The sequence below is a fragment of the Pleurodeles waltl genome, chromosome 1_2, assembly GCF_031143425.1.
Source record: "Pleurodeles waltl isolate 20211129_DDA chromosome 1_2, aPleWal1.hap1.20221129, whole genome shotgun sequence".
In the NCBI taxonomy this organism is placed as follows: Eukaryota; Metazoa; Chordata; class Amphibia; order Caudata; family Salamandridae; genus Pleurodeles; species Pleurodeles waltl.
Window position 1 is genome coordinate 117381426 of NC_090437.1, and position 27461 is coordinate 117408886.

Genomic DNA, 27461 nt, shown 5'->3' on the forward strand with positions numbered 1-27461 from the left:
AAAAATATATTTTGTTAATTTATTTTTAGAACCACAAGTTCAAGATTTGAAGTAAATACATAAAATGCAAGGTACTCCACACAGGTAAGTTAGGAACTTTGAATTTAGAGCAATCAGATATACAGTTTTTGTTGAAATTACAATAAGCTATTTTAAAAGTAGACACGGCAAAAATCAACAGTTGCTGGGGAGGTAAGTATTGGTTAGATTGTGAGGTACGTAAGACACTTACAAGTCTCAGTTCTGGGGCATAGGCAGCCCACCGTTGGGGATCCAAGGCTACCCCAAAGTTACCACACCCGCAGCTCAGGGCCGGTCAGGTGCAGAGGTCAAACGGGTGCCCAAAACACATAGGCGCCTATGGAGAACAGGGGTGCTCCAGTTCCAGTCTGCCAGAAGGTAAGTACCTGTGTCCTCGCGGACAGACCAGGGGGGTTTTGTAGAGCACTGGTGGTGGGGGAGTGGGGGGGTCACAAGTAGGCACACAAAACACCCTCTGCAGCACAGGGGCAGCCGGGTGCAGTGTGCAAAGCAGGCATCGGGTTTTGTATTGGTTTCAATGGAGGGATCCAGGGGTCGCTCTAGCGGTGCAGACAGGGCACAGGGGGGCTTCTCGGGCCAGACACCACCTGGACGGGCTAGGCAGAGGGTTGCCTGGGGGTCACTCCTGCACTGAGGTTCGGGTCCTTCTGGTCCTGGGAGCTGCGGGCGCAGTGCTTGGTCCAGGCGTTGGGTCCTTCGTTACAGATGTCTTTGGGGCTCACCGCCAGGTGTTACCGTTCCTGCAGGGGGAGGTGAGAAGCACCTCCACCCAATGCAGGCTTTGTTTCTGGCCACAGAGTGACAAAAGCACTCACCCCATGTAGCCAGAAACTTGTCTGGTGGTGGCAGACTGGCAGAAACTGGTCAGCCTAGCACTAGGAGTCGGACTGGTATACAGGGGGCATCTTACAATAAATTCCACACTGGCATCAGTATGCATTTATTGTGCTGAGAAGTTTGATACCAAACTTCGCAGATTTTAGTGTAGCCATTATGGAACTAGGGTTTTGCTTAGACACTGTAGGGGGGATAGAGTTCATGCAGCTATGCCCTCACCTGTGGTATAGTGCACCCTGTCTTAGGGCTGTAAGGCCTGCTAGAGGGGTGACTTACCTATGCCACAAGGTAGTGTGAGGTTGGCGTGGCACTCTGAGGGGAATGCCATGTTGACCTAGTCATTTTCTCCCCACCAGCACACACAAGTTGTGACGCAGTGTGCATGTGCTGAGTAAGGGGTCCCCAGGGTGGCATAAGATATGCTGCAGCCCTTAGAGACCTTCCCTGGCATCAGGGCCCTTGGTACCAGAGGTACCAGTTACAAGGGACTTAGCTGAGTGCCAGGGCTGTGCCAATTGCAGAAGCAAAAGTACAGTTTAGGGAAAGAATACTGGTGCTGGGGGCCTGGGGGCCTGGTTAGCAGGGTACCAGCACACTTTCAATCAAAACTTGGCATCAGCAAAGGCAAAAAGTCAGGGGGTAACCATGCCAAGGAGGCATATCCTTACAGTATTGTTCGAAGAAAAATCTCCGGATCCAGTCTGACGCCTGGAGGAAATTCTAAGGTGAGGAATCTGCAACTAGAAGTCTCAATCATATGTTACTTTACCTTTTTCTCAGTGAATTATCAAAGCTTTTTTGTTCTAAACAAAAACCTATCTTTTTATCAAGAGTCACTTGGGGTAAATATATCACTATACTTGAGAAGCGATTTTTTTTGTTGATGCGTAAGTTGACTTTTCACTTACCTCTTCTCCTTTCAAAAATGTAATGCATGATTCATCTGAATTCCTCCTCTCCTCGAAGTCCTGCACAACGGCTGCAGTCAGAGCCTGAGTGTAGCACCTTACTGATGACTCGAAACTCAAGTCTCCAACACGAAACACTGGAAGGTTGAGGACACCCTCGTTTTCTTTAATTACATATAGCTCCTTGCCAAACTGCATGCTAGGTACTAAGAATAAAATGAAAACATTGTCATTGTTACCATGATGTGCAGTAGAGAAAGCATACAAAAGCACTTTGTAGAACATAAAATATCATCCAGCAAAAACAACATTAACTCAATATTGCAGAACTGGGCATTATGAGCCTTGCATTGTTACAACAGAAGCTGTCTATCGGGATCAGTTTTATGCTGGACCATAAAGCAGCTTGTGTGTCACACATTTAATTTTCCAGTAGATAGATTGTGTGGGCATTAAGTTATTTACACTGTTTTCTTTGGCTTTGACCCCAAAGCCTGTAGTAGGCAAGAGGGGCCTGGGCATGTCCCATAATTTGTTTTAAATAATGGTTTGATGGATTTTGCCCCTAAGGTTTGATTTAAGTTATAGAGAATATACTTACAAAAACATTTTAGCTCCTATTGTTATGCGAGTAATTTGTATTTGGTCACATTTTATTTTGTTTCTGTTGTAAGGCTTTTTTTGTTTCTTCACTTATGACATTTATTTTATTTCAAACGTAATACTTTTACATAAATCTATATTAGCCACATCCAAGTAGACAAATGCATTTTAACAGTATCATCTTTTGAAATTTGTCACCCAATTTGTCTTTTGAGTCCTTGGGCTCTTGTAGGCTACATTAGGGAGATCTAAGTGGAATGTTAAATGTTGATTCTCAAAGGTTTACTGTAGAGAACTGTGATTTTATTCTAGACAAGGAGGCTAGCATTATGCATATACCTTTTATTCACACTTATGTGCAGCTTAAAATTCCAAACAGAAACCAACATCAAGTCAAAAGAAATAGAACTTTAACAGTACATATAGGTTTAATGCGCATTATTCTCTTCCTCTTCTGTTCTGCTTTCATCCCTTCTTTATTCCTTCGCATTTTACTCCCATACCTCTGTTTGCATAAAACCAGCCCTTCTTATTAGGGGTCTGAAAAACTGCAAAACAAATATATTCCTTTTTTTTTCTTTTAATAAATACCTTTTTTCCCATTATTTAGTACTTTAACCATATGGGGGTTATTACAACTTGGAGGAGGTGTTAATCCGTCCCAAAAGTGACGGATATACCACCAGCCGTATTACAAGTCCATTATATCCTATGGAACTTGTAATACGGGTGGTAGTATATCCGTCACTTTTGGGACGGAGTAACACCTCCTCCAAAGTTGTAATAAACCCCATAGTCTTAAAACTCATTGATCTTGAAATTCATACTTACTTTAACTCACCTTCTCCCAGGGGTGTGAGTGGAGGGATAATGCCAGTCTCGTTGTCTTTAATAAAATCATGATTCTCTATACAGTAAACCATTGAGAATCAACATTTTATTTCAAGACAGGAGGATAGCATTATACATGGTCAAAGCTTAAACTGCTAAAACAGACATGCTCAGTAGGTTTAAAATAGCATTTGCTAAACCCTTCATCACCAGACCAATCAGCTGCTTTTATATCTTAAGCTGCTGCTCCCCTAACAGAATGAGCTTTGAACAAATCCGAATTCACATCAGCTTCACCCATTACATTTCTCACCCATCTTCCAGTCATAGCAGACGACACAGCTGCATAAGGTTTTACGTATGAAATTAGTAACTGAGTCATATCTGCAGCTCTGTACTCACTCATTCTGCCTTCATACGCTTTTATTCATCTCATCACACACAATTTCAGACTGTCATCAAACCTAGGATAAAGTACTGAATCTGTCATTGTTTTTGTTGTTATTATTTCAAATAACACTACATGTGGTTGGAAAAATCTTTGCCACTTCCAGTGCTTTCACATCAGAAACCCTTTTAAAAGAAAAGAAATCATGCACAATAATGCTGCTAGTTTCCACGTTAATTGCCAAGTTGTTAAATAACTCTTCATTGGCCATCTCTCAAACATTGTAGCTAACATCCCAAAGTGTTTTATATCTTGCAGCAGGTTTCTTAGTCCTCATTCGTTTCATTACTTGACATATTAATGTACTCTTTCCCACTGATAAACCAGGTACCTGACAATGACCAGCCACAATTGTCGATCTGTAACAATTTACTGTTCTGTAACTGTAACCTTTCTTATACAATTCTGCTAAGAAATTTGCTACCATAATCTCATCCACTGCCACTGGATCCAGATCCTTTCCATACACCACTGTACCCACACATCCCATGCACTCCTATATCTTTTCCTTGTTGCAGGTATCTATGACTCAATATGGTAACTTCTAGAGTTAATTCTGATAACTCTGCGAAAAGCTGAGATCTCATGAAATCTTCTAAAGTAGAGATTGAGCACCTATGACTATCGGCTGATGTTACCTACTGTTCACATCTTTTGAGAGATCCTTGCAGGCCTGAATCATTAAAGGATCCTGTAGAACCAACTCCATCACTGAAGGATACCAAGCCTGAGTTGTCCAAAATGGTGTTGCTAACACTAATGGCACTCCTGTCTCCTCACCTGCATCAGAACTCTCTGTATCAATCAGAAAGGTGGAAAAGCAGAACCTCGTAAGTCCTTCCATTCTACAGTAAATGCACCCATCGCCATTGCTACCAGATGCCAAATCACATACTTCTCTAACTGATTTGTCAAACGTGAAGCAAACCGATCTACGCTAATGGACCTAATCTGCTTTTATTTGCCTGAAATACGTGCAGCGTTAGTTTCCAATCGTTGTAATCCTGCATTTTGTGGGATCTCCAATCGACTTGTGTGTTTGCTTTCACTGGTAAATACTGTGCTGTTATCTCTATGTGATGTTCTGTGAAAACATAAATCCTTTGCCAGATCTGAAATACTCTTTAAACTGCTGCCACTCAGCTTGTTTATGTAGCTGAAATGTTGTCCATTCTCAACAAACCTGAACACCCTTTTAACTGCCGCCTGAAACTGAAGTGCTAACTCTTCTGCTTTTAACTCTAAGCAACAGATATGCACCTGTCTTTCTTTCATACTCGATTTCCCTCCTGGCACTGATATTCCAAGGCTGCTTCCCAACCTAAGTTGCTTCCATCTCCCTCAAACACAGTCTGGGATTTAACCATAAATTGCTCGCCCATTCCAAGCCTGAAGATTCTCCAATTACTATATCAATTCCTCCAGAGCATCTTCTGAGACCTTTGTCTTGTACCACAAACCTTTCACCAAACTCAATCTCTTGAGATATTTTAATGCTCTAATTCTATGGCCCTGAAAAAAATCACCTGATTGGAAGAAGACAGTAAACCATTAACTCTTGCTAAGTTCAACGTTATCCTCCCTTTCTTTGTTACACTTTTTATCTCTCTTGATCAAAGAAATATTTTTCTCTGGCAATTGCAATTGCGTCTTTACTGTGTCCACTACCAAACCCCAAAATTCCATCCCTTGAGAAGGTTGAATAATAGACTTGTCCTGATTGTTTATAAAACCTAAATCTCATAGAGTAGTCATTATCATTCGAATATGTTCCCTCAATTCTAATACATGTTTATTCATTATTAATATAGTGTCTAAATAAATAAACAAACACTTACTCCTCTTTCTCTTAGATAACCTTCTACTAGTCTCATTACTTTTGAAAAACAGCAAGGAGATAATAGAACAAAGGGCAGATGTAGGAGGCTGGCCTGGCTTGTAGTGGGTACCAGAGGTACTCACACCATGTGCCAGGTCCAGTTATCCCTTAATTAGTGTAGAAGAGGTGTTTCTAGCAGCTTAGAATGATAGACGGTAGCTATGGCAAAGCAGCTTAGGCAGAACTAGGAGACATGTAAAGCTCCTACTATACCACTGGTGTCATATGTACAATATCATAAGAAAACACAATACACAGATATACTAAAAATAAAGGTACTTAATTTGTATGACAATATGCCAAAACTATCTCAGTGAGTACCCTCAGTATGAGGATAAGTTATAAAACACAAGATATATGTACACAAACCAAACTTAGGTAAGTAATAGCAAGAAAAGCAATGCAAACTGTAGATTTACAATAGATTGCAATAGGAGCACACAGGTATAGGGGCAACACAAACCATATACTCCAGAAGTGGAATGCGAACCACGAATGGACCCCAAACCTATGTGAGCTTGTAGAGGGTCACTGGGACTGTAAGAAAACAGTCAGGGTTAGAAAAATAGCCTGCCCCAACACCCTGAAAGGTAGGTGTAAAGTGCACCTTCTACCCCCAGAGAGCACAGAAGTCGTGATAGGGGGATTCTGCAGGAAAAACAAACACCAGCAATGCAACAACAGTGGATTTCCGGACCTGAGTACATGTAAGACAAGGGGACCAAGTCCAATAGTCGCGACAGTGTCTAGAGTGGGCAGGAGCCCAGGAAATGACAGCTCAGGGTGCAAGGAAGCTGCCACCGGATGGAAGAAGCTTGGACTTCTGCAAGAAAGAAGAGAGCTAGGGACTTCTCCTTTGGAAGACTGATGTCCCACGTCGCGATGAAACTTGCAGAGGTGTTCCCACGCAGAAAGACCGCGAACAAGCCTTGCTAGCTGCAAGGGTCGCAGTAGAGGTTTTTGGATGCTGTTGTGGCCCAGGAGGGACCAGAATGTCGCCACTTGGAGGAGGAGACAGAGGGGGCACCCAGCAAGTCAGGGAGCCCTCACAGAAGCAGGCAGCACACGCAGAAGTACCTGAACAAGCACTTGGAAGAAGAGTGAACCGGAGTACATGCAAAGTCACAAAAGGAAGTCCCACGACGGCAGAGGACAACTCAGAAGGTTGTGCACTGCAGGATGGAGTGCCGGGGACCCAGGCTTGGCTGTGCACGAAGGAAATCCTGGAAGAGTGCACAGGAGCCGGAGCAGCTGCAAATCACGCGGTACCCAGCAATGCAGACTAGTGTGGGGAGGCAAGGACTTACATCCACCAAACTTGGACTGAAGAGTCACTGGACTGTGCGAGTCACTTGGACAGAGTTGCTGAGTTCCAGGGACCACGCTCGTCAGGATGAGAGGGGACCCAGAGGATCACTGTTGCAGTCTTTTGGTGCCTGCGTTAGCAGGGGGAAGATTCTGTCGACCCACAGGAGATTTCTTCGGAGCTTCTGATGCGGGGTGAAGGCAGGCTACCCCCAGAGCACACACCACCTGGAAACAGTCGAGAAAGCCGGCAGGATGAGGCGGTACAATGTTGCTAGTAGTCGTCTTGCTACTTTGTTGTGGTTTAGCAGGAGTCCTGAGCAGTCAGCGGTCGATCCTTTGGTAGATGATGAAGAGCGAGATGCAGAGGAACTCTGGTGAGCTCTTGCATTAGTTATCTGAAGAATTCCCCAAAGCAGAGACCCTAAATAGCCAGAAAAGGAGGTTTGGCTACCAACAAAGGAGGATTCGCTACCAAGACAGGTAAGAGCCTATCAGAAGGCGTCTCTGACGTCACCTGCTGGCACTGGCCACTCAGAGAAGTCCAGTGTGTTTACATTGGAGGAGCTCTGGGCACCTCCCCTGGGAGGTGCAGGTCAGGGGAGTGGTCACTCCCCTTTCCTTTGTCCAGTTTCGCGCCAGAGCAGGGCTGGGGGATCCCTGATCCGGTGTAGACTGGCTTATGCAGAGATGGGCACCATCTGTGCCCATCAAAGCATTTCCAGAGGCTGGGGGAGGCTACTCCTCCCCAGCCTTCAAACCTATTTCCAAAGGGAGAGGGTGTCACACCCTCTCTCAGAGGAAATCCTTTGTTCTGCCTTCCTGGGTCAGGGCTGCCTGGACCCCAGGAGGGCAGAAACCTGTCTGAGGGGATGGCAGCAGCTGCAGTGGAGACCCTGAAAAGGCAGTTTGGCCATACCCGGGTACTGTGCTAGAGACCCGGGGGATCATGGAATTGTCCCCTCAATACCAGAATGGTATTGGGGTGACAATTTAATGATCTTAGACATGTTACATGGCCATGTTCGGAGTTACCATTGTGACGCTCTACATAGGTAGTTACCCATGTATAATGCACGCGTGTAATGGTGTCCCCGCACTCACAAAGTCCGGGGAATTTGCACTGAACGATGCTAGTGCCTGGGTGCCCACACACTTAGTAACTTTGCACCCAACCTTCACCAGGTGAAGGTTAGACATATAGGTGACTTATAAGTTACTTAAGTGCAGTGGTAAATGGCTGTGAAATAATGTGGACGTTATTTCACTCAGGCTGCAGTGGCAAGCCTGTGTAAGAATTGTCAGAGCTCCCTATGGGTGGCAAAAGAAATGCTGCAGCCCATAGGGATCTCCTGGAACCCCAATACCCTGGGTACCTCAGTACCATATACTAGGGAATTATATGGGTGTACCAGTATGCCAATGTGAATTGGTGAAATTGGTCACTAGCCTGTTAGTGACAAATTTGGAAAGCAGAGCGAGCATAACCACTGAGGTTCTGGTTAGCAGAGCCTCAGTGAGACAGTTAGGCATCACACAGGAAACACATATAGGCCACAAACTTATAAGCACTGGGGTCCTGGCTAGCAGGGTCCCAGTGACACATAAACATACTGACAACATAGGGTTTTCACTATGAGCACTGGGCCCTGGCTAGCAGGATCCCAGTGAGACAGTGAAAACACCCTGACATATACTCACAAACAGGCCAAAAGTGGGGGTAACAAGGCTAGAAAGAGGCTACTTTCTCACAGTAGACACTTAAATTGGAATAACTGCCCTTCCCATCTGAACAGCAAAAACTGGTGACTCTCCTGTACCACTGGTATTTTAAAATAGGCATTCTTAAAATCTATTTTCATTAACCTATCCTGTTCCTGAAGAATATCTTTTTGTATCCCTTCCATTTTAGATTGTCCGTAATTGGATAAGCATTCAAATCTCTAAAATTTATCACCAGCCTCCATTCTTTGTCCTTTTTCTCTACAACACAGAGTACTTACAAAACCTTTGCATTCTTCTCCTGTTCACAATAGCCCCTTTTTCCCCAACATTCCATTAATCTCTCTGCCTGCAATTTCTCTTGTTTTTTAAACAAATTTCTCTTGTTTCTTAGCTTTGATGTGGTTTTGTTTGGAACTCTATTGCAAATTCCTTTACTGTTTCCAAAATGCAAGATTCTCTAGTACTTTTCTGCCATTCCTTTGCAGAATACTTCAATCTTCCTGCTATTTTTTCCTGGGTAAAAACAACCAAAATCAATCATCATACTCACCCTGTCACGAGGTGTTGGTCCAGACTGAGATTCTTGTGATCTTCCACTTGCTGACCGGCCTCTACCACCACTTCCTTTTTGTGGGTAAAAGAATTGTAAACAACTCTGTAAACTCCCTCTTCCTTGTCCAAATGGGCCTCTATTCTATGTTTGGCAGATGGCCCCTTCTCCCGCCCCTACCATATAAACTGTCGTCTAAAATACCTTGTACATAGAATTATGCACTTTCTTTAGTGCAGTAAAAGTGTGGAAGTATTTGCCTAAGGCTTTCATGAGGCCTTTGTCACAGAGAAATCCTTTTGTGTCTTTAGTAGCTTCTTTTTTTCCAAATTCGCCTACCTTTGGGCTTAGCCTCAAAAGTACTGCTCTCTGCATTTCTGCTGGCAGCCCTGCATTTGCATTCCCTAACAAAAATAGATGGCTTTTTGGCTTCAACCTCTTAAGTTGATATTTAAATCTGTTCCCTTAATTGATGATGAATCTACCATGTCAAATATTCTAGCCAAAGGCTCTAAAATAACCAGCAGCTTATCCTCGCATTGTTTTAGCGCTATTTCAAGGCCCTTTTCTAGGATCACGGCCTAATTTAAATAAACATGTAATAAAATCCAGATCCAGGTTAGGGGTAACCAACTCTATCACCAATTACCAGGCGTTAACATTCAGCCCTCATTTTATTTCTCTCTCCCGTTTCCAAGGATTTTCTTATTCTATGATGAATGTATTTCTGCAACATGGCTCATTGGCTACCATTCAGAACTGTATGGATGTTTTATATCGGAAGGATCAAATAAATGTTGTCCTAAAGGATCTTTTACCTTCTTATTGTTTTAGCTGTGCTTTCTGAACTTGTGAATTCATCCAGCCCTTCATCATATCCTAAATCTAGGATATGGTCATAAATATCAGTGTTCAAATCCTGATCTATCCAGTCAGGCTTATAAGCCCATTTCCTTTGCAGGGGCATCTTGGCTTTCCTTTGTGCCGCGTAGGACTCCCGATTGTGAATCTTTCATGACCACTGGACGTCCATTTGTCATGTTTTATCTTTTTTAAACATTTCCCTGCTGGACCTTTATTTTAAATCTCTTCCTCCTCACAATATTCTTCATCATCTACCTTCCTACCTTTTCTGTTACCATCTTTTATTTATTTTTTTGACAGTATCCTGAACCGTTTCCCCTATTTCCTGAGTAATTAACCTTATTACCTACTCAAGTATCTCCTTTGAGGGAACATTACCTTCCTCAGCTGTAAGAAATAAACTTAAAGCAGCTGATAAAAAAATAAAAAATGCCTGCTACAATGAAGCCATGCTAAAATAATAACAAGGAATAAATGAAGTGAACTTCGTAAAAGGGCACAGGGCGATGGCCTGAAGCTAAAATAAGTGTGCCCAACCAAAGAGCTAAAATAACCCCACAACAGTTGAATGCAGGCTCACACTTCAAAATATATTCAGCAGCAACAATAAATGATTGTTCAGTCAAGTACTTGCTTTTATGAAAAATGTATCATTTATATACAAATACAAAGTAAAATATTACATTCACAAACAATACAGACACTCATCCGAGGTCAGGGATGTAGCATTAGTGTAGTGAGCTCCTGAGTCCCACTCTCCTCTCGCTAGTGGTTATTCCCAATTCACCATAGACAACATTCAAGCTAAGCCTCATAAGTATAGTAAGCAGAATCTCGAGAGTCCCACTCTGACTCTTATTTAAATCAAAAGTGTTCCTGCACAGAAGCGCCACATGGAGAGCAATCAGTTTTACATGCACCAGCATTATCCGAGCAACTGGAGTTGCCAAGTGCACACCCTTCATGGATGCTGAAGCTGCAGCAGCTGTTTTCATTATGTTCCTCCCACCTGGCCCGGGAGGGTCTGCGGTCAGGTGCCCTCGAGCTCCTCGCATACATTCCTGTGAAGGCAGTGGCAGGGTGTCCTGGATGCTCCTCCAATGTTGATAAGTTTTTAAGAATCTATATGGAAATGCCTTTTTTTTTTGGTCACCTCCAAGTTTTTCAACTGATGCTGTTGATCTTTTTCGACTTAAAATGCACTGAGGCCTGCTAATCAGACCTCAGTGCTGGTGTCCTGACTCTAAAAATGTATATCAAATTGGCTACATCCAATTTTAAATGGCTAACTTCCCTCCAAGTCACTAGTACATGGCACCCTGGTACCCATGGCATACGAGCTAGAGAGGTACCCCAAGGCTTGCAGCACTGATTGTGCCACCCTGATGGCCCCCCAAGTAAAACGAGCCCTCCCAGTCCACCACTGCAGATGGGTAGAGCAGTCCTGCACAGGCAGCCCGACTTTGTCATTTCTTTCAATGGCAAAGCCACCACTTCCCCTGTACTTGTGTATAAGTCCTCCCTCTGGCAGGCCTACCAAGACTTTAAGGCAGGGTGCGACATATGATACAGGCAGGGCATGTTCTTTGCATGTCCTAACAGTATATCAAAAGAAAATGGTTTTACTGTGGAAATACTGGTTTGCCCAACTGGTAAGTACAGTGTTACATGTTGACCCTTCGGCCCTGCTAGCTCCTGAATGTGTGACCAAAGTGAACACTCCGAGGTATCAAACAACTCTTTACCTTAAGGCTGACTTCTATCTCCAGTCCAAATTAATGTAACTTGTTGTAGTGTGCAGCTTCAGCAAAGCTGCAGTTTTGTTGCCTTTAAAACTCCTGTACTTTCAGGACCACACATGGAGCCTGTTCCACGAGACAGCTTTCTGCCCTCTTGGAGAGACGTGCCAACAACTCTCAGGAACAAGAACAATGAGGGATTGCAGGCTGTGGAGGTGTCACCTCTTTCCTGCAGGAGGTCAGGTGGGTGTTAGCCCCAAAAGGCAGGCTTCAACAGGTGAAGCCACCTTTGAAGAGTCAATGTGGGTCGCCAAGGGGGGAGGCTGCCCCATTGTTAAGTTAAAGAGGCTTGTAAGGGAAGCACGGGGGAAACCAATTGCCAAACTTATTTCCCCAGGGGCATGTAACCCTGGGGTAGCCACACCCCACGAGTCGGCTATGGAGGTCTGTGCACCAATAGAGGGGTTTCACCATCTTCAGACAGGGTAAACTGGTGCACCCTGCAAAAGACAGATGCCACATTCCACAGGAAGTGGTCATAAGGTGGGTAGGAACCTGGGAGCCCATAGGCTACCAATTGTATCCTACTTTCTGAGTATATAGGGGGCACCCAGACCTCAGATCTCAACAGACTGGGAAAAAGAACCAAAGAAGGAATGCCCTCCTGCTCCGAAGGACCAGCAAAGAGAGGCTGCACTGACAAGGACTGCACCTGCTGCATCTGGTGGCTAGCAAAGAGAGGGACTGTGTCTGCTGTGTCCTGCTCGAGAAAAAGTAATCTCCAGAGCCCAGTTAAGCCAAGAGAACTCCAAGGGCCAGCTGACTAGCCTTCTATTCACAGCACATGGACACAACAGCTGAAGGAGCCTGCTGAGGTAAGTTGGTAGTCTAAAGTCTTCAAGCAGTTACCACTGCTGCCGTTCATCACCGTGGACCAAGACCCGACGCACTGAGTTGCTTAAGAGTTTGCTGAGCCCAGGAGTGCTGTTGGGAGTTGCTGGGACCCTCAGAAGGGAAGTTATTAACCCAGGAAGGATTGGAAAGTAACCAAGACAACAGGCAGTCCAGTGGTGACTGGACTTCAGACAGACCGGAGAGGACTTTGTGGGATGCTAACCCTGCAAACAGGACCTCCACACCATCTTCATGAACAGAGGAATCCCTGTAGGAATACCCCGATCGACGCCTCCTTGGAGTACCTTCAGTAGCCTTCATACCTCCAATCAAGACCACTTCATAGGAATCCATTGCAACACTGATAAAGTCTCTGGAACTACTGAAAGATTGCTTCACCTGCGAAGGTAACTGTTCTTGAGGACCTTGCTGGTCCCTTTGACTAGCTCCCTGCTGGAGTTGTTAGTCCTACTCAACCACCTTGACACTTAGAAACTTTTTCAAGGAAAACTTAAGTAAGTGTCCAATTTGTTGATTTTCCCAAGGCTGGTTCACGGTTGAATTAAATTGTACTGATTTATTATTGCTTGTAAAATCTATATTTCCGGAACGCTCCTGGGGATCTTCTTTATTCTGGTGCCTAAAATCTTATAAAAAGTAAAAACTATTTTTATAAATTGGTGCTGAATTTAATGAGTGTTGTGTCAATTTCTTCTTCAAGTGCAGTTTAAATGCTTTACACTTGTTCCTCTGTGTAAGCCTTGCTGCTCAGTGCAACAGCTAAACCCAGGGTAAGCTGAGGGTTTTTTATAGACACCTGCTAAACCTACAAGGGCTTTTTAAGTGTATTACATGGTGACGTAGCACAACCACAACATTAAATACAGCCCATTTCCTCATAGGATCCTCCTACAGTTGTGGGTTTCAACACTCCTGGTGCTCACCGTAGCAGCCTCCTACTCATGACATCTGTCTCAACCAGACCATACTTCTTGCCTTGTTCCAGTGGTCACCCTAGCCTACAGGGTCAATGTCCTCATTCTGTGCACGGGATATGACATGATTAGCACAGTAGCAATCTTCATGGAGGCCCCACCTGGCATATGGAGTTGCCGACTTCACTCCTCACACAGGCTACAACCAGATCAGCACAGCATCATTCTTGACAGTGGAATTATCTGGCATACAGAGTTGCTGACTTCCAAACTGCACAAGAGTGATGACTAGATTGGTTCAGCAATGTTCACGGCTACCCTGCTGTGGCATACGAGGGTCATCAACTTCATTTTGCACACTGACAATTTCCCGATCAGTGCAGCAGCCATCTCCTTATACTTTGTTTCAGGGATCCAATCATCAGGATAACCCACTGCAACTCCCTCACTTACACAATCCCCTCTTCCTAACAGCAAACACTGGTCTTGGCAAGGAGGCAGGCACTAGTGCTCCAGGCTCCAGAGGCAGGTGGTCTCTGGTGACATCCTGTCACCCAGCTGGGAGGTTGGAGGCCTTGGCCCCAGTCTTGAGCTTCTCTTCGCACAGCCCAACTGGCTGCTTGACCTCTGGCAATTTGCGAGGCCACAAGCATTCCTTCTTATTGTACATTTCTAGACACCAAATGTCCCTTAGATAAGCCAAACTGGTCTGTAAAAACTACAGAGTAAAAGAAGCAAGCAATATCTACTGGAGGACAAGAAACTTCTAAAGGTGGCATTACAGGTCTACAAAAAAATTGTGTGCACAGCAAAAGAGGAATATTATGCGAAAGCTTTCTTTGAGGGCCCAAAGAGCACCAAAATGATTTTTTAAATCATACACGAGTCATCAGACCCAGTTACCTCTAAATAAGAAATTATGCCTTCAAAGGGTCTATTTGATAATTTGGTGGACTTCGACAACAGGGGTAGTGCAATCATATCTGATATAAAAGCTTCCTTGGATTGTGAACAGCCATCACCTTGTGGCAGATTGTGCACAGTGTGGAACTTCAGCTGCCTGTCCCAACAATTTAGAATCCTTTGGGATGGGGGACAGTGAACTGTTTTGGACAGCAACCATTACCATCTCCCCAAGCTCCTCTTTAGATCAACTACCACCAAAACCATGGAACGTAGCAAAACACTAGTTACCCCAGCTTCTGTTTGCAATCAGTCCTTGGATGAGGTTCAGGTCCTACTTCAACAAAAAAGGGCTGGAGTACTTTCACCCTAGAAAAAAGCGACACCAGACCCATTACTCCTTAGCTATTACCGTCCTCTCTCTGCTGCGCTTTACTGTCAAAATCCTGGAAAGGTTTGTCTACAAAAAAACTATCTGGCTACTTGCCAAAAGCACCCTCTCCTGAATGAGGCTCAAATGGGTTTAAGGTCTTCACGTGGCACTGACACAGTATTAGTGTCAGCCCTGGATAACTGGAGGCTATAGGTGGACTGTAGTCATATGGTGGCTTTAGTATTACTTGATCTATCTGCTGCCTTTGACATGGTAAATCACAAAATCTTAGGCTCCAGATTATTGTAGATTGGGGTAAATGAACACACTTGGATGGATTCAACCTTATCTACAAGATAGAAATAAGTTATTTGAATTTCTTCTTTTTGTTACGCCTTTGAAATTGTGGAACATGGGGTGCCGCAGGGCTCAACTCTATTGCCTTTCAATGTTTATCTGCACCCCCACCCCCTTTTAAGTTATAGGGCATTTATTTTATTAAATATGTGAATGACACTATCTATCTCTGGATAATTCTCAGCCAGGTGCTTTAGAGGACCTTCTTAACTGAGAAAGGTTCACAGTGTGGCTGAGCGGTAATTATTAAAAATTCAATGTAGATAAAACAGAGATTCTTTGTTGCACAACAGGAAAGCCAAGATCCATGCTACCTTCCAATCTTTGGCCATGGATGCGCAGTACCTGTGCACATGCAACTTCAGTGGTGTGTAACTTAAGCGTCCACTTAAACAACGATTTCTCTCTAGAGATCCATGTTAATAAGACAGCTGCCATCCGTTTTTCATTGCTCCGTATGGTTCGAAAACTTTGCCATACCTTCCCTCGCTCGCTAGGGCACCTGTTTTGCAAAAGGCAGTATTTGAGCAAACTACATTACTGCAATGCACTTTTTCAAAGCTCTCCTAACTAGTTATTCAAGATATTGCAGAAAATTCAATTTTCTGCTGCTGTCAAATTGGCTTTGAATATGCCTAGGCACTCCATCCTCTCAAATCCTTGCAGAGTTGCACTGGCTGCCTGTCGAAGAAAAAAAAATATTTTTGGAGCAGTACAGGAGAAAGTTCCCATTTTCCTGCAAATTAAATTTAAATGGTGTGTGCCTTGTGGGGCCTTGCGCTCGGAGAAGGTAAATCTTCACTGTATCACTAAATTTCTCAAAGTTAGGTCAGACATTTTCTGTGAGAGCTGCCCATCTTTGAAACAGCATGCCAGCTAAACTGACAAAGTATCACAATCTGCTTTCATTTAGGAATCTTTGAAAACCTGACTCCTTCCAGTATAAGGGATGCTGAGGCTAGCTCTCGCTGACTATTTTTTCTAGTAAGCAACCACCAATTCTACTGTTAAGTAAAATAAATTCAGTGTGTGAGGTTATTTAAGGGGACCTAAATTGTTTTCAGCTTGTCATATGTGTAATAAGGGAAGGCCTCTGTGTGGTCACAAGTATGTGGACTGATGCTGCTGGTTTTCAGATCTGAGATTGCACTGATGCCTGATAGCCAGACCTCAGTGACAGTGCCCTGACCCTAATGTATATGTTCAACTGGCTGTTCCCAAATAAAAATGGTTAACTTACCTGTAAGTTCCTAGTATATGGTACTCTGATACCCAGCGCGTGTAAGTTATACGGGGGACGCGCTTCAGGCACAGCTGATCCGGGGGCCGGCACAGACTCACATCAAAGGGCAGGAGCCCTTTAAATCTGCAATAGCGCTCCCGCCTCGCGGGACGCGCTTCAGGCACAGCTGATCCAGGGGCCGGCACAGACTCACATCAAAGGGCAGGAGCCCTTTAAATCTGCAATAGCGCTCCCGCCGCGCGGGCGCGCCCGGGCCAAGACGGGCCCGTCTGCGCCCGTCTTCAACCGACTGAGGCCGGGCCGGGCCCTGTCTCTTTACTCCTTCATCCAGATCATGGAGCCTGATCTGGCCTAAGCCACAGCTTGCCTGCTAGAAGGAGCGTCTCGCTGCCAAGAGACCGGACACAACCACAGTTTCCAGGTTATATCTTCCTGTTTTCTATTTTCGGATTATGGGGAAAAGAAAGGCTGCTGGCCCACCGGCTCCATTGGAAGGTACAAAAAAGCAGAAAAAGCGACCTAGGAAATCAACTATTAAGCCTGCTCAAGGGGAACCGAAATCACTTGATGAGATTGATCTACTTTTTGAGGAGGTGGAGGCTACACTCAATAGCGAACTAGGTTCTCATGGCCTCTTGCCCCCGAAGAAGCCTCCACTCCAACCTAAAAAGATCCAGGAGTTTTTCACCAAGAATAAGAAAGTTCGATCAGCAATTTCTGGGGGCTCAACAGATTGCGTAGGGAAGTCATCTACTGCTAATGCCACTGTCCCCTCACTTCAACAGGGTATCGTGGCTTGTAGCAGTACCTCTAATCCTTCACAATTTCAGGGGATTTTGCAAGTGGAGGAAATAGAACGTATACCCCTACCATTGAGTCCTGAGATAAGGTTGGCCCCTAATATTCCATGTAAAAATCGCTTTGAGCTTCTGTCTGAGGAAAGCGATTTGATTGAGGCCCACGACCCCTATACAGCTGTCATAGCTACTGAAGCTGCCACTTCCCCTCCTATTACTATTGATATGTATTCTGATTTGTCTGCCAGTGTAGCTAAACTGCCTTTAATTCTCCAGAGAGTAGATGAAATCAAGGAACTAGTATTGCAGATAACTAAACTGCTTAAGGGGAATATGGCTCATCAATTGGGATGCAAATGTCAGAAGTCAGAGGCAGAAGGGGCAGGTGGAACCTTGGTAGTTGATTCTGTTACATCTAATGCTAATATACGTGAGGGGCCAACTTACCATGCCCAGAGATCAGGATCCTATAGGAGGGCCGTAGAAGGTAACATCTTCTCACATTATCCATCCTAAAAATAAATACACCGGGGGCAACAGTATTCCCCTCGGTGGAGATAAGATAAGGAACGGGGAAGACCCTATCGGTAGCTTCTTTGCACCACCGAATTGTCATTCCACTACGAGGCAAAATCCTACTACCAATATACCAAAAAATAGGGATAGCCCCTTTCTAACTAATAGAAAGTTACTGGTTAACCCTCTAACTAAGGATCCACCTTGCACTTTCTCTTCTCGAAGAATGAACAGTGCTCTAGATGTGTCTCCAAATAGTATTGGTTCTAGACACAGAGCCAACACTCTTTTCCTAACTAATGTCCCAAAGTTGCCATCCAGGTCTGTTGAGGGCCAAGAGTCCAGACTTAACAAGGTTATTCACTGGCTACGCAATCGGCAGGGATGCCTTTCAGTTATACGCTCGGACATTCTAAAAACTGAAAGATGGAGCCCCTCTGGGTCAAATCTGGATGTAATTATGATTGTGTTTTTGGATAAATTCTTGGCAGACCAACTTATCGACTCTGTTGCACGCAAGGGACAGCACAAGGAGCTAAAAGGAGGAGGCATCAGGCTAGTTTCTAATCTAACTGACTCCAAACAGGTTCCTGTGTCTGGTCCTACTGCCAATGTTATTGAGAGAGGCTCTAGGGAGAAAGGCGTATTTTTGCATCATGGTTCTGTATGACTGTCTTCCGCCCAGAAAGCCGTCATTCAGGATAATTTAGTGGCATCCTCAATAGCCAAATCAGACAAGACTCTTGTTAATGAGCAGATTTATAAGGATGCTCTACCCTCCAAACATGGGACTGTAACGGGAACCTATGGGTTATCCATTATGACTTGGAATCTTGCTGGCTTTGCTAGGAAACTGGATGATGTGGACTGGGTTGCCTACATCAAGTCACAAGATGTGTGTCTGTTTCAAGAAACCTGGGTCGAGGGCCAATCAAGTATGGATGGGTTTCTCTCCTTTAATATCCCTGCACAGCCATCAGAGAAAGCAACTGGTCATGCAAAAGGAGGACTTTTAATTCTTTTAAATTCAAAGCTCCAATGTGATTATAAGGTTTTAGAATTTGATTGTCCCGACTTGATGGGCTTACAAATTTCTTTTCATCAAAATTTTTTAACATAACTCTTATCAATGTTTATGCCCGTTCTGTTGCCCGTGGTACAGAATCACATATTTTAACTTTACTCTCTGACTTTTTAGACACGATACAAACTAATTCCTATTTAATTAATCGCAGGGGATGTTAATTGCACTTTTGAACCCTCTGCATTTCTTAGTGATTTAACTGTGGAAGAGGACGAATTATGGGGGATTGCACAATTGGATGGTGATAGTTATCCTCCACGCTCTCGTGTCGCAGCACAGCTCGCTACATTATGCTTAAAGTTTGGCCTAAGGGCCAGCAATGGTCGAACCCCTTCTGATTTAAACCTCGCACAGACATTCCTACGAGGTTCTGTGGCCAGTGTAATTGATTATTTTTTGGTGGCTGCTGCTAGACACGAGGGTAGATTCAAGATGCGAGAGTGATCACTTCCCACTGCTGCTTACCCTTTCTGGGAATATCTTTGGCAGAACCTCGAATACGCAACCATCAATGGTCCCTCCCCCTATTTTAAATAATGCTAATACAAAGGTGAGATGGCCAAAAGTCATGTCAAACCCCTATTTGCTATGTAAGATTTATCAAGTGTTTTTAGATAATTTGTCAGCTTACGAAGACCTCGAGCCCGAAGCCATCCCACTTCTTGATATCCACGAAGATATGATGGTCAAACTTCAAAGTGTTTTTTTATAAAAAGGCAGCCATGGTAAGCCGGCAACACGGGGGTTCATCTAACAGTAGATGGTTTAATGATGCATGTATGAGGGCTAAGATCGAGCTAAGAAAGGCCATAAAGGCCGGGTCCACGGGGGCGATCAAACAAGCAAGATGTATGTACAAAAAGGCAATTTTACAATCAAAGAAAACTTGGGAAGATGTTATTTGGCAGGATTTGTTAGATGCTACAAAAGCAAACAACAATACGCTTTTCTGTGAACTGCTGACTAAGCAGGAGAGAGGGGGTAGGTCTAATCTAAGGAACCATATTCAACCCAGAACCTGGGTGGAGCACTTCTCTCTCTTGTATGAAGGAACTATCTCCACTGGGGCTGTTGACTGTGATAAAGTGGGCTTAGACTCCCTAATTCTACAAAATACTAACCTTGCCACTTCTCTACTCGATGGGAATCTATATAACAGAGTTATATTTGTTTCTCCTTAGAAGAAACTGCAGAGGCTATCAACTCTTTAAAGTCAGGTAAATCCCCAGGTCCCGATAAAATTCCAGGCGACCTTTATAAATCAGAGTTATCTATATGGACCTGGTACATTAACCTACTGTCAAATAAAATCACAAAAGGAGGACAGATCCCTGAGACGTGGAAGGGTGCAGAAATTATCCCAATTTACAAAAAGGGTAATGTAAATCTTCCAATCAATTACAGACCGGTCAGTTTAATCGACAATTTACAAAAAATCTTTGCCAAACAGTTGCTAGTTAGACTATCGAGCTGGGTGACGGAGCAGCAGATCCTTTCACCGCTTCAGGCAGGGTTCTGCTGAAGAGTTAGCACGGTTGACCAGGCTTTTACGTTGACCGTGCTACACTGGAAATATGTAGTCTTGGCAAAGCAAACTTTATATGCCATTTTTGTTGATCTGCGTTCGGCTTTTGATTTGGTCCCAAGAGATAAGCTTTGGGGAGTGTTACACAAAATAGGGGCACCACCCAATATTATCCATCTATTAATATGCATGCATGAAGGCACATATGCGCAAGTAAGATGGGGCAATCGAGGTGAATTGACTAACAAATTTCCCATTAAAAGAGGTGTCCGTCAGGGATGTGTGCTTGCACCACTTCTGTTTTCTTTATTCATCAACGAGGTGGTCCAAGAACTAATGACATGCCAGAACGATGCCCCCACCCTAGTCAATCAGAAAATCCCAATTCTCCTTTTTGCGGATGACTCTCTATTGATTTCAAAAACCCCTATGGGGTTGCAAATTCTTGTGGACAGATTTAAATCATTTTGCTGGAACTTTGGTTTGGAGCTGAACACGAAGAAAACAAAATTGATGGTGCTTCGCTCTGGTCCTCGTAAAAAATGTACTATTAGGTTAGGGTTTCTATTTTGGACCAGGTTAGCTCCATTGACTACTTGGGTGTGAGACTTACAGATTCACTCTTTTGGGAGGAACAAGTTGGCAAGAGTGCTGGGCTTTTGCAACACCGGGCAGCATCCATATTGCGCCTCTATAGGAATACGATCGCTAAAGTTGTGTCTCCAGCAGTAAAGATTTATGTGGCTAAGGCACAGGGTGCTGCTGTTTACGGCGCAGAGATTTGGGGCACATCAGATAGTAGTAGGATAACCAAAACTGAGAATAGCTTTGCACGGGCTTTATGTGCTTGCCCTACTAGCACCCCATTAACCCCCCTATTTTTAGACCTAGGGTTTAAACGAATAGCTGATTTAATTATCTTACGGCCTCTATTATATTGGGTGAGGCTTTGGGTAGTTCCTGAACTGGCCATATATAAGTTCTCTCTATTAGAATTGTTAAAATGCCCTAACTCTACGTCCATTCCATGGATCAAATACGTATCCGGCTGGTTTTGCACGCTGGGATTGAGGAACTTTTGGGAGAATCCCCAGCAACTCGTGAAGTCCCATGTAAAAGTACTGAAAGGAGCTTACTGGTCCCACATACGTAATAATTACATTTCTCAAAAATCGAACGGTCATTTAACTAATTTGTTTGACTTTAAATGGTATCCAGAGTTCGAACTATATTTAGATATAATACCTGATTTACTAGGCAAAAGTTTGTATGCCAGATTTCGATTCGGAACATTACCTTTGAAGGCCTTGACGAGCAGATGGGGACCCAAGTTAAGCTCTGATATCTGTTCTGTATGTGGCACTTCTTCCGAAACAGTAGAACATTTTATGTTTTTTTGTCCCGCTTACTCAACCCAAAGGTTCAAATGGATTCACAAAATATGTCGGGAATTGAACTTAAGGAAATGTTTTTTAGCTTTGAGGATTTTAAAAAGCCATAATTCAAATGTGACAATTTATGCAGTAAGTACGTTTTTAGTAATGGCATGGCGCATACGCATCTTTTATTTACAATGATTTGAAATTGTTCCAAGTCGGGCAAACATGGACTTTACTTTTTTTTTTTTTTAACTCTGCTATGATATTATGATGTTTATTTATATTTATATTTATATTGTACTGTATTGTATTGCTTTGATGGTCTGTTGGCCGAATAAAGCTTATGTGTGAAACACGGGTGCCGCAGGGATGGCAGCCCTGATTGTGCCACTGCAGGAGGTTGGCCTGGTTTGTAGTGGGTACCACAGGTACTTGCACCTTATACCAGGTCCCATTTTCCCTTATTAGTGAAATGTAGTCCGTGTCTAGAGGTAGCTGTAGGCAGAGCAGTCACGGCTGAACTAGGAGACATGCAAAGCTCTTGCAATACCACTGTAGTCACACAGTACTTACACACAAGGAAGACAATACTCAGTGTGACCGAAAATAAAGGTACTTTATTTCAGTGACACATGGCCAAATATATCTTAGAGGCTATACTCCCTTAGGAGGTAAAAATTATACATCACATATACACTAGTAACCAAAATCAAGTAAGTAAACAGTCATAAGATAGTGCAAATAGTGCAAAAAAACATAGGTTACAAAGGTCCTAAGGGGACTACAAACCATATACGAAAATAGTGGAATGCGAATATTGGTTTCCCAACTAGGCAAGAGTAGTGTGTAGAGGGGCGCTGGGAGTGTAAGAAATACCAAAGGTAAGTAAAGTACCCCACCCGAGAGCCCAGGAAAACAGGAGTAAAGTACAGCAAGTTTCCTCAGAACACACGAAGTCGTGATAAAGAATATTGCAAAAACCAAGAAAAGCTGCAAGACACCAACAATGGATTCCTGAAGACCTGTGGAGAGAGAAGACCAAGTCCAGGAACAGCTGAAGAGTCCAGGAAGAACAAGAGCCCTTGCTAACCCAGATGAAGGTGCAAAAGTGGAACATCCGATTGGAAGAAAAATTCAGAGAGGCACAGAAGAAGACAGCTATGGGTTTCTACTTGGTGCAAAGGATGTCCCACATCGAAGACATGAATGCAGGCTGGTTTTCGTAGCTGAATTCCGTTAACAAGCCTTGGCTTACCCAAGAAATGGGTCTGGAGGGAAAAGGCGCTGCCCGGGTCCAGGAGGGACCTGGTGGTCTCAACTCAGATGAGGAGACGGAGGGGGCTCTCAGCACTTCAGAGAGCCCTCAGTAGATCAGGCAGCACCCACAGGAGTCCCAGAACACGAGGGCAAAGGCGTTGCAAATCACGGTTGCCGCAGCACTACACAAAGTGAGACCATGCCGCCGGAAAACAACTCCGGGAGCTGAGCATCGCAGGATAGTGTGCTGGGGGCAGGGGCTAGGCTGTGCAAAAAGGGTTCCTTGGAGATGCGCACAGAAGCCCTAGGAGCTGCAAAACACACAGTGCACAGGGGTACTGTCTGGCACAGGGAGAAAAGCTCTTCCCTCCACCAAATCTGGACAGTTGGAACTTTGGACAGTCAGGGTTACTTCGGTCCACCACCTGTGTTCCAGGATCAACGCTCGTCGTCAGGGGAGGGGACACAGTGTACCAGTCGTCACTGCAGAGATGTGCCTGCTGAAGCAGGGAAGTGACTCCGTCACTCCACGGGTGATTCCTTCAGTCATTCTGGTGCAAGATGAAGACAGGCAGTCCACGGAGCGTGCACGACATGGAAACTATTACAGTTTCTGGCAGGAGCTGCAGTTACAAAGATGCAGTAGCCATCTTGGATACTTTTTTGCAAGTTGTGGAGTTCCTGGAGCAGTTCTGCAGTTGATCCAATGGTAGAAGGTGAAGCAAAGGATGCAGAGGAGTCCTGCTAGAGTCTTGCAATCCGAATCTGAGGAAACACCCAGAGGAGAGACCCTAAATAGCCCTAGGAGGGGGATTGGTCACCTAACCAGGTAAGCACCTATCAGGAGGGGTCTTTGACGTCACCTGCTAGCACTGGCCTCTCAGATGCTCCCAGAGTTCCTTAACCATCCAGAAAAACAAGATGGCATAAGCCAGAGACACTCTGGAGGAGCTCTGGGCACCACCCCTGTGGTGGTAATGGACAGGGGAGTGGTCACTCCCCTTTCCTTCATCCAGTTTCACGCCAGAGCAGGGACTGGGGGTCTCTGAACCAGTGTAGACTGGATTATGCAAGGAGGGCACCATCTGTGCCCTTCAAAGCATTTCCAGAGGCTCTGGGAGGATACCCCTCCCATGCCTAAAACACCTATTTCCAAAGGGAGATGGTGTAACACCCCTCGCCTAAAGGAAATGCAGTGTTCTTCGTTCCTGGGATTGAGCTGCTCAAGCCCCAGGAGGGCAAAAGCCTGTTAGTGAGGTGACAGCAGCTGGGACTGCAGTGGAAACATCAGAAGGCTGGTATGGCAGTACTGGGGGGCTATGATGGAGCCCCCAGAGTGCAAGGAATTGTGCAACCAATACTGGAATCAGTATTGGGGTACAATTCCCAGTTGTCAGACACCTCACATGGCCATATTCGGGGTTACCATTGTGAAGCTACATGTATGTATTGGCCTATATGTAGTGCACACTTATAATGGCATCCCGCATACACGAAGTCCAGGAAACTGGGCCTGGACAACATGGGGGCACCTCTGCTAGTGCAAGGGTGCCCTCACACACAGGTACTTGCATCCTGCCCTCTGGACTAGGAGGGCCTGCCACAGGGGTGCCTAACAGTACCTGTAGTGAAAGACTGCATGCACCTTTTCACTTAGGCTGCAATGGCAGGCCTGCAGACACACTTTGCATAGAATCCCAAAGGTGGCATAATACATGCTGCAGCCCATGGGGATCCCCTGGTGCCCCAATGCCCTGGGTACTTCGGTACTATTATATGGGAGCACCCCTATACTGATTGTTGGGTGTGCAAAGTCAGGACCAAACAAATGGAGAGAGCACAGTCACTGGGGTTCTGTCTAGCAGGATCCCAGTGAACATAGTCAAAAACAAACTGACAGCAGGCAAAAAGTGGAGGTAACCATTCTAAAAAGAGGGTACTTTCCAACAAAAATTATTGGACAGTATAGGCAGAAATATGGATAACTATCTTGAGAGTGGTTTTGAGCAGGACTTTGATACAAATAGGATAGAGGAGCTCCTAAAAATGATAACTAAATGTAACTTGGATAGCACTAGAATAGAGGAATTTGTTGCAAATTGTACAAAGCCATTTGCTGTTGTCCGACCAATGGGGAGGGATCCTCCAGAGGAGCCAACCGATTAGTAATGGTGTGGAAGGGTAAATATGTGTTCATTGATCCACCCACAGCTGTGCCACTCCAACCTCGAACAGTGGCCATCTGGCCACTAAGAAATGGTTAGAAAGAACACTGAAGGGCGTGTTATTGATTTTAACAGCACTGACATGGCTAATCTTCAATAATTGTGCATGGTGATCTCTTGTTGAAAAGGCAGATAGAACTGGAGTTAGAGCACATGAAAACAATTGATCATGGCCTCAAATTTCTCTTACTGACAAACATATTGTTGATTCCCATCAAGGACACACCTGAGCTGCTGTTGTAGATATCAGATCACGTAACCAGCTTTCTTGCATTTCGTCAAGCTCTGTGCCAATCTCCCCCTTGGGGTTCATTTAACTAACAATTTTTCACCTCTTTATTCATAAATCTGAAAGGTGTGCTCTTGTAGTCCTTACCTAGCAGGCGGGTACAAACACACACACATATATATATTGTAGGAAGTTGGCTCTGTATGTGCTATTTCAAAGTAAGGAATAGCATGCACAGAGTCCAAGGGTTCCCCTTAGAGGTAAAATAGTGGTAAAAATAGATAATACTAATGCTCTATTTTGTGGTAGTGTGGTCGAGCAGTAGGCTTATCCAAGGAGTAGTGTTAAGCATTTGTTGTACATACACATAGACAATAAATGAGGTACACACACTCGGAGACAAATCCAGCCAATAGGTTTTGTTATAGAAAAATATCTTTTCTTAGTTTATTTTAAGAACCACAGGTTCAAATTTAACATGTAATATCTTGTTTGAAAGGTATTGCAGGTAAGTACATTAGGAACTTTGAATCATTTCAATTGCATGTATACTTTTCAAGTTATTCACAAATAGCTACTTTAAAAGTGGACACAGTGCAATTTTCACAGTTCCTTGGGGAGGTAAGTTTTTGTTAGTTTTACCAGGTAAGTAAGACACTTACAGGGTTCAGTTCTTGGTCCAAGGTAGCCCACCGTTGGGGGTTCAGAGCAACCCCAAAGTTACCACACCAGCAGCTCAGGGCCGGTCAGGTGCAGAGTTCAAAGTGGTGCCCAAAACGCATAGGCTTCAATGGAGAGAAGGGGGTGCCCCGGTGCCGGTCTGCTTGCAGGTAAGTACCCGCGTCTTCGGAGGGCAGACCAGGGGGGTTTTGTAGGGCACGGGGGGGACACAAGCCCACACAGAAATTTCACCCTCAGCGGCGCGGGGGCGGCCGGGTGCAGTGTTAGAACAAGCGTCGGGTTCGCAATGTAAGTCAATGAGAGATCAAGGGATCTCTTCAGCGCTGCAGGCAGGCAAGGGGGGCTTCCTCGGGGAAACCTCCACTTGGGCAAGGGAGAGGGACTCCTGGGGGTCCCTTCTGCAGTGAAAGTCCGGTCCTTCAGGTCCTGGGGGCTGCGGGTGCAGGGTCTTTTCCAGGCGTCGGGACTTAGGTTTCAGAGAGTCGCGGTCAGGGGAAGCCTCGGGATTCCCTCTGCAGGCGGCGCTGTGGGGGCTCAGGGGGGACAGGTTTTGGTACTCACAGTCGTAGAGTAGTCCGGGGGTCCTCCCTGAGGTGTTGGTTCTCCACCAGCCGAGTCGGGTCGCCGGGTGCAGTGTTGCAAGTCTCACGCTTCTTGCGGGGAGATTGCAGGGTTCTTTAAAGCTGCTCCTTTGGATAAAGTTGCAGTCTTTTTGGAGCAGGTCCGCTGTCCTCGGGAGTTTCTTGTCGTCGTCGAAGCAGGGCAGTCCTCAGAGGATGCAGAGGTCGCTGGTCCCTTTGGAAGGTGTCGCTGGAGCAGAGTTCTTTGGAAGGCAGGAGACAGGCCGGTGAGTTTCTGGAGCCAAGGCAGTTGTTGTCTTCTGGTCTTCCTCTGCAGGGGTTTTCAGCTAGGCAGTCCTTCTTGTAGTTGCAGGAATCTGATTTTCTAGGGTTCAGGGTAGCCCTTAAATACTAAATTTAAGGGCGTGTTTAGGTCTGGGGGGTTAGTAGCCAATGGCTACTAGCCCTGAGGGTGGGTACACCCTCTTTGTGCCTCCTCCCAAGGGGAGGGGGTCACAATCCTAACCCTATTGGGGGAATCCTCCATCTGCAAGATGGAGGATTTCTAAAAGTTAGAGTCACCTCAACTCAGGACACCTTAGGGGCTGTCCTGACTGGCCAGTGACTCCTCCTTGTTATTCTCATTATTTTCTCCGGCCTTGCCGCCAAAAGTGGGGGCCGGGGCCGGAGGGGGCGGGCAACTCCACTAGCTGGAGTGTCCTGCGGTGCTGTGACAAAGGGGTGAGCCTTTGAGGCTCACCGCCAGGTGTTA

General features: G+C 44.9%; 1 protein-coding gene across 1 annotated transcript in view; it reads right to left on the reverse strand.

Annotated features, from left to right (window-relative positions):
• The window catches only part of FRAS1 (Fraser extracellular matrix complex subunit 1), a 1443020-nt gene that overhangs the window by 945631 nt on the left and 469928 nt on the right, over positions 1–27461 (reverse strand). Inside the window, exon 10 of the mRNA XM_069205798.1 lies at positions 1788–1993. Coding sequence (XP_069061899.1) covers positions 1788–1993 — 206 coding nt within the window. The remainder of the gene's footprint in view (positions 1–1787; positions 1994–27461) is intronic.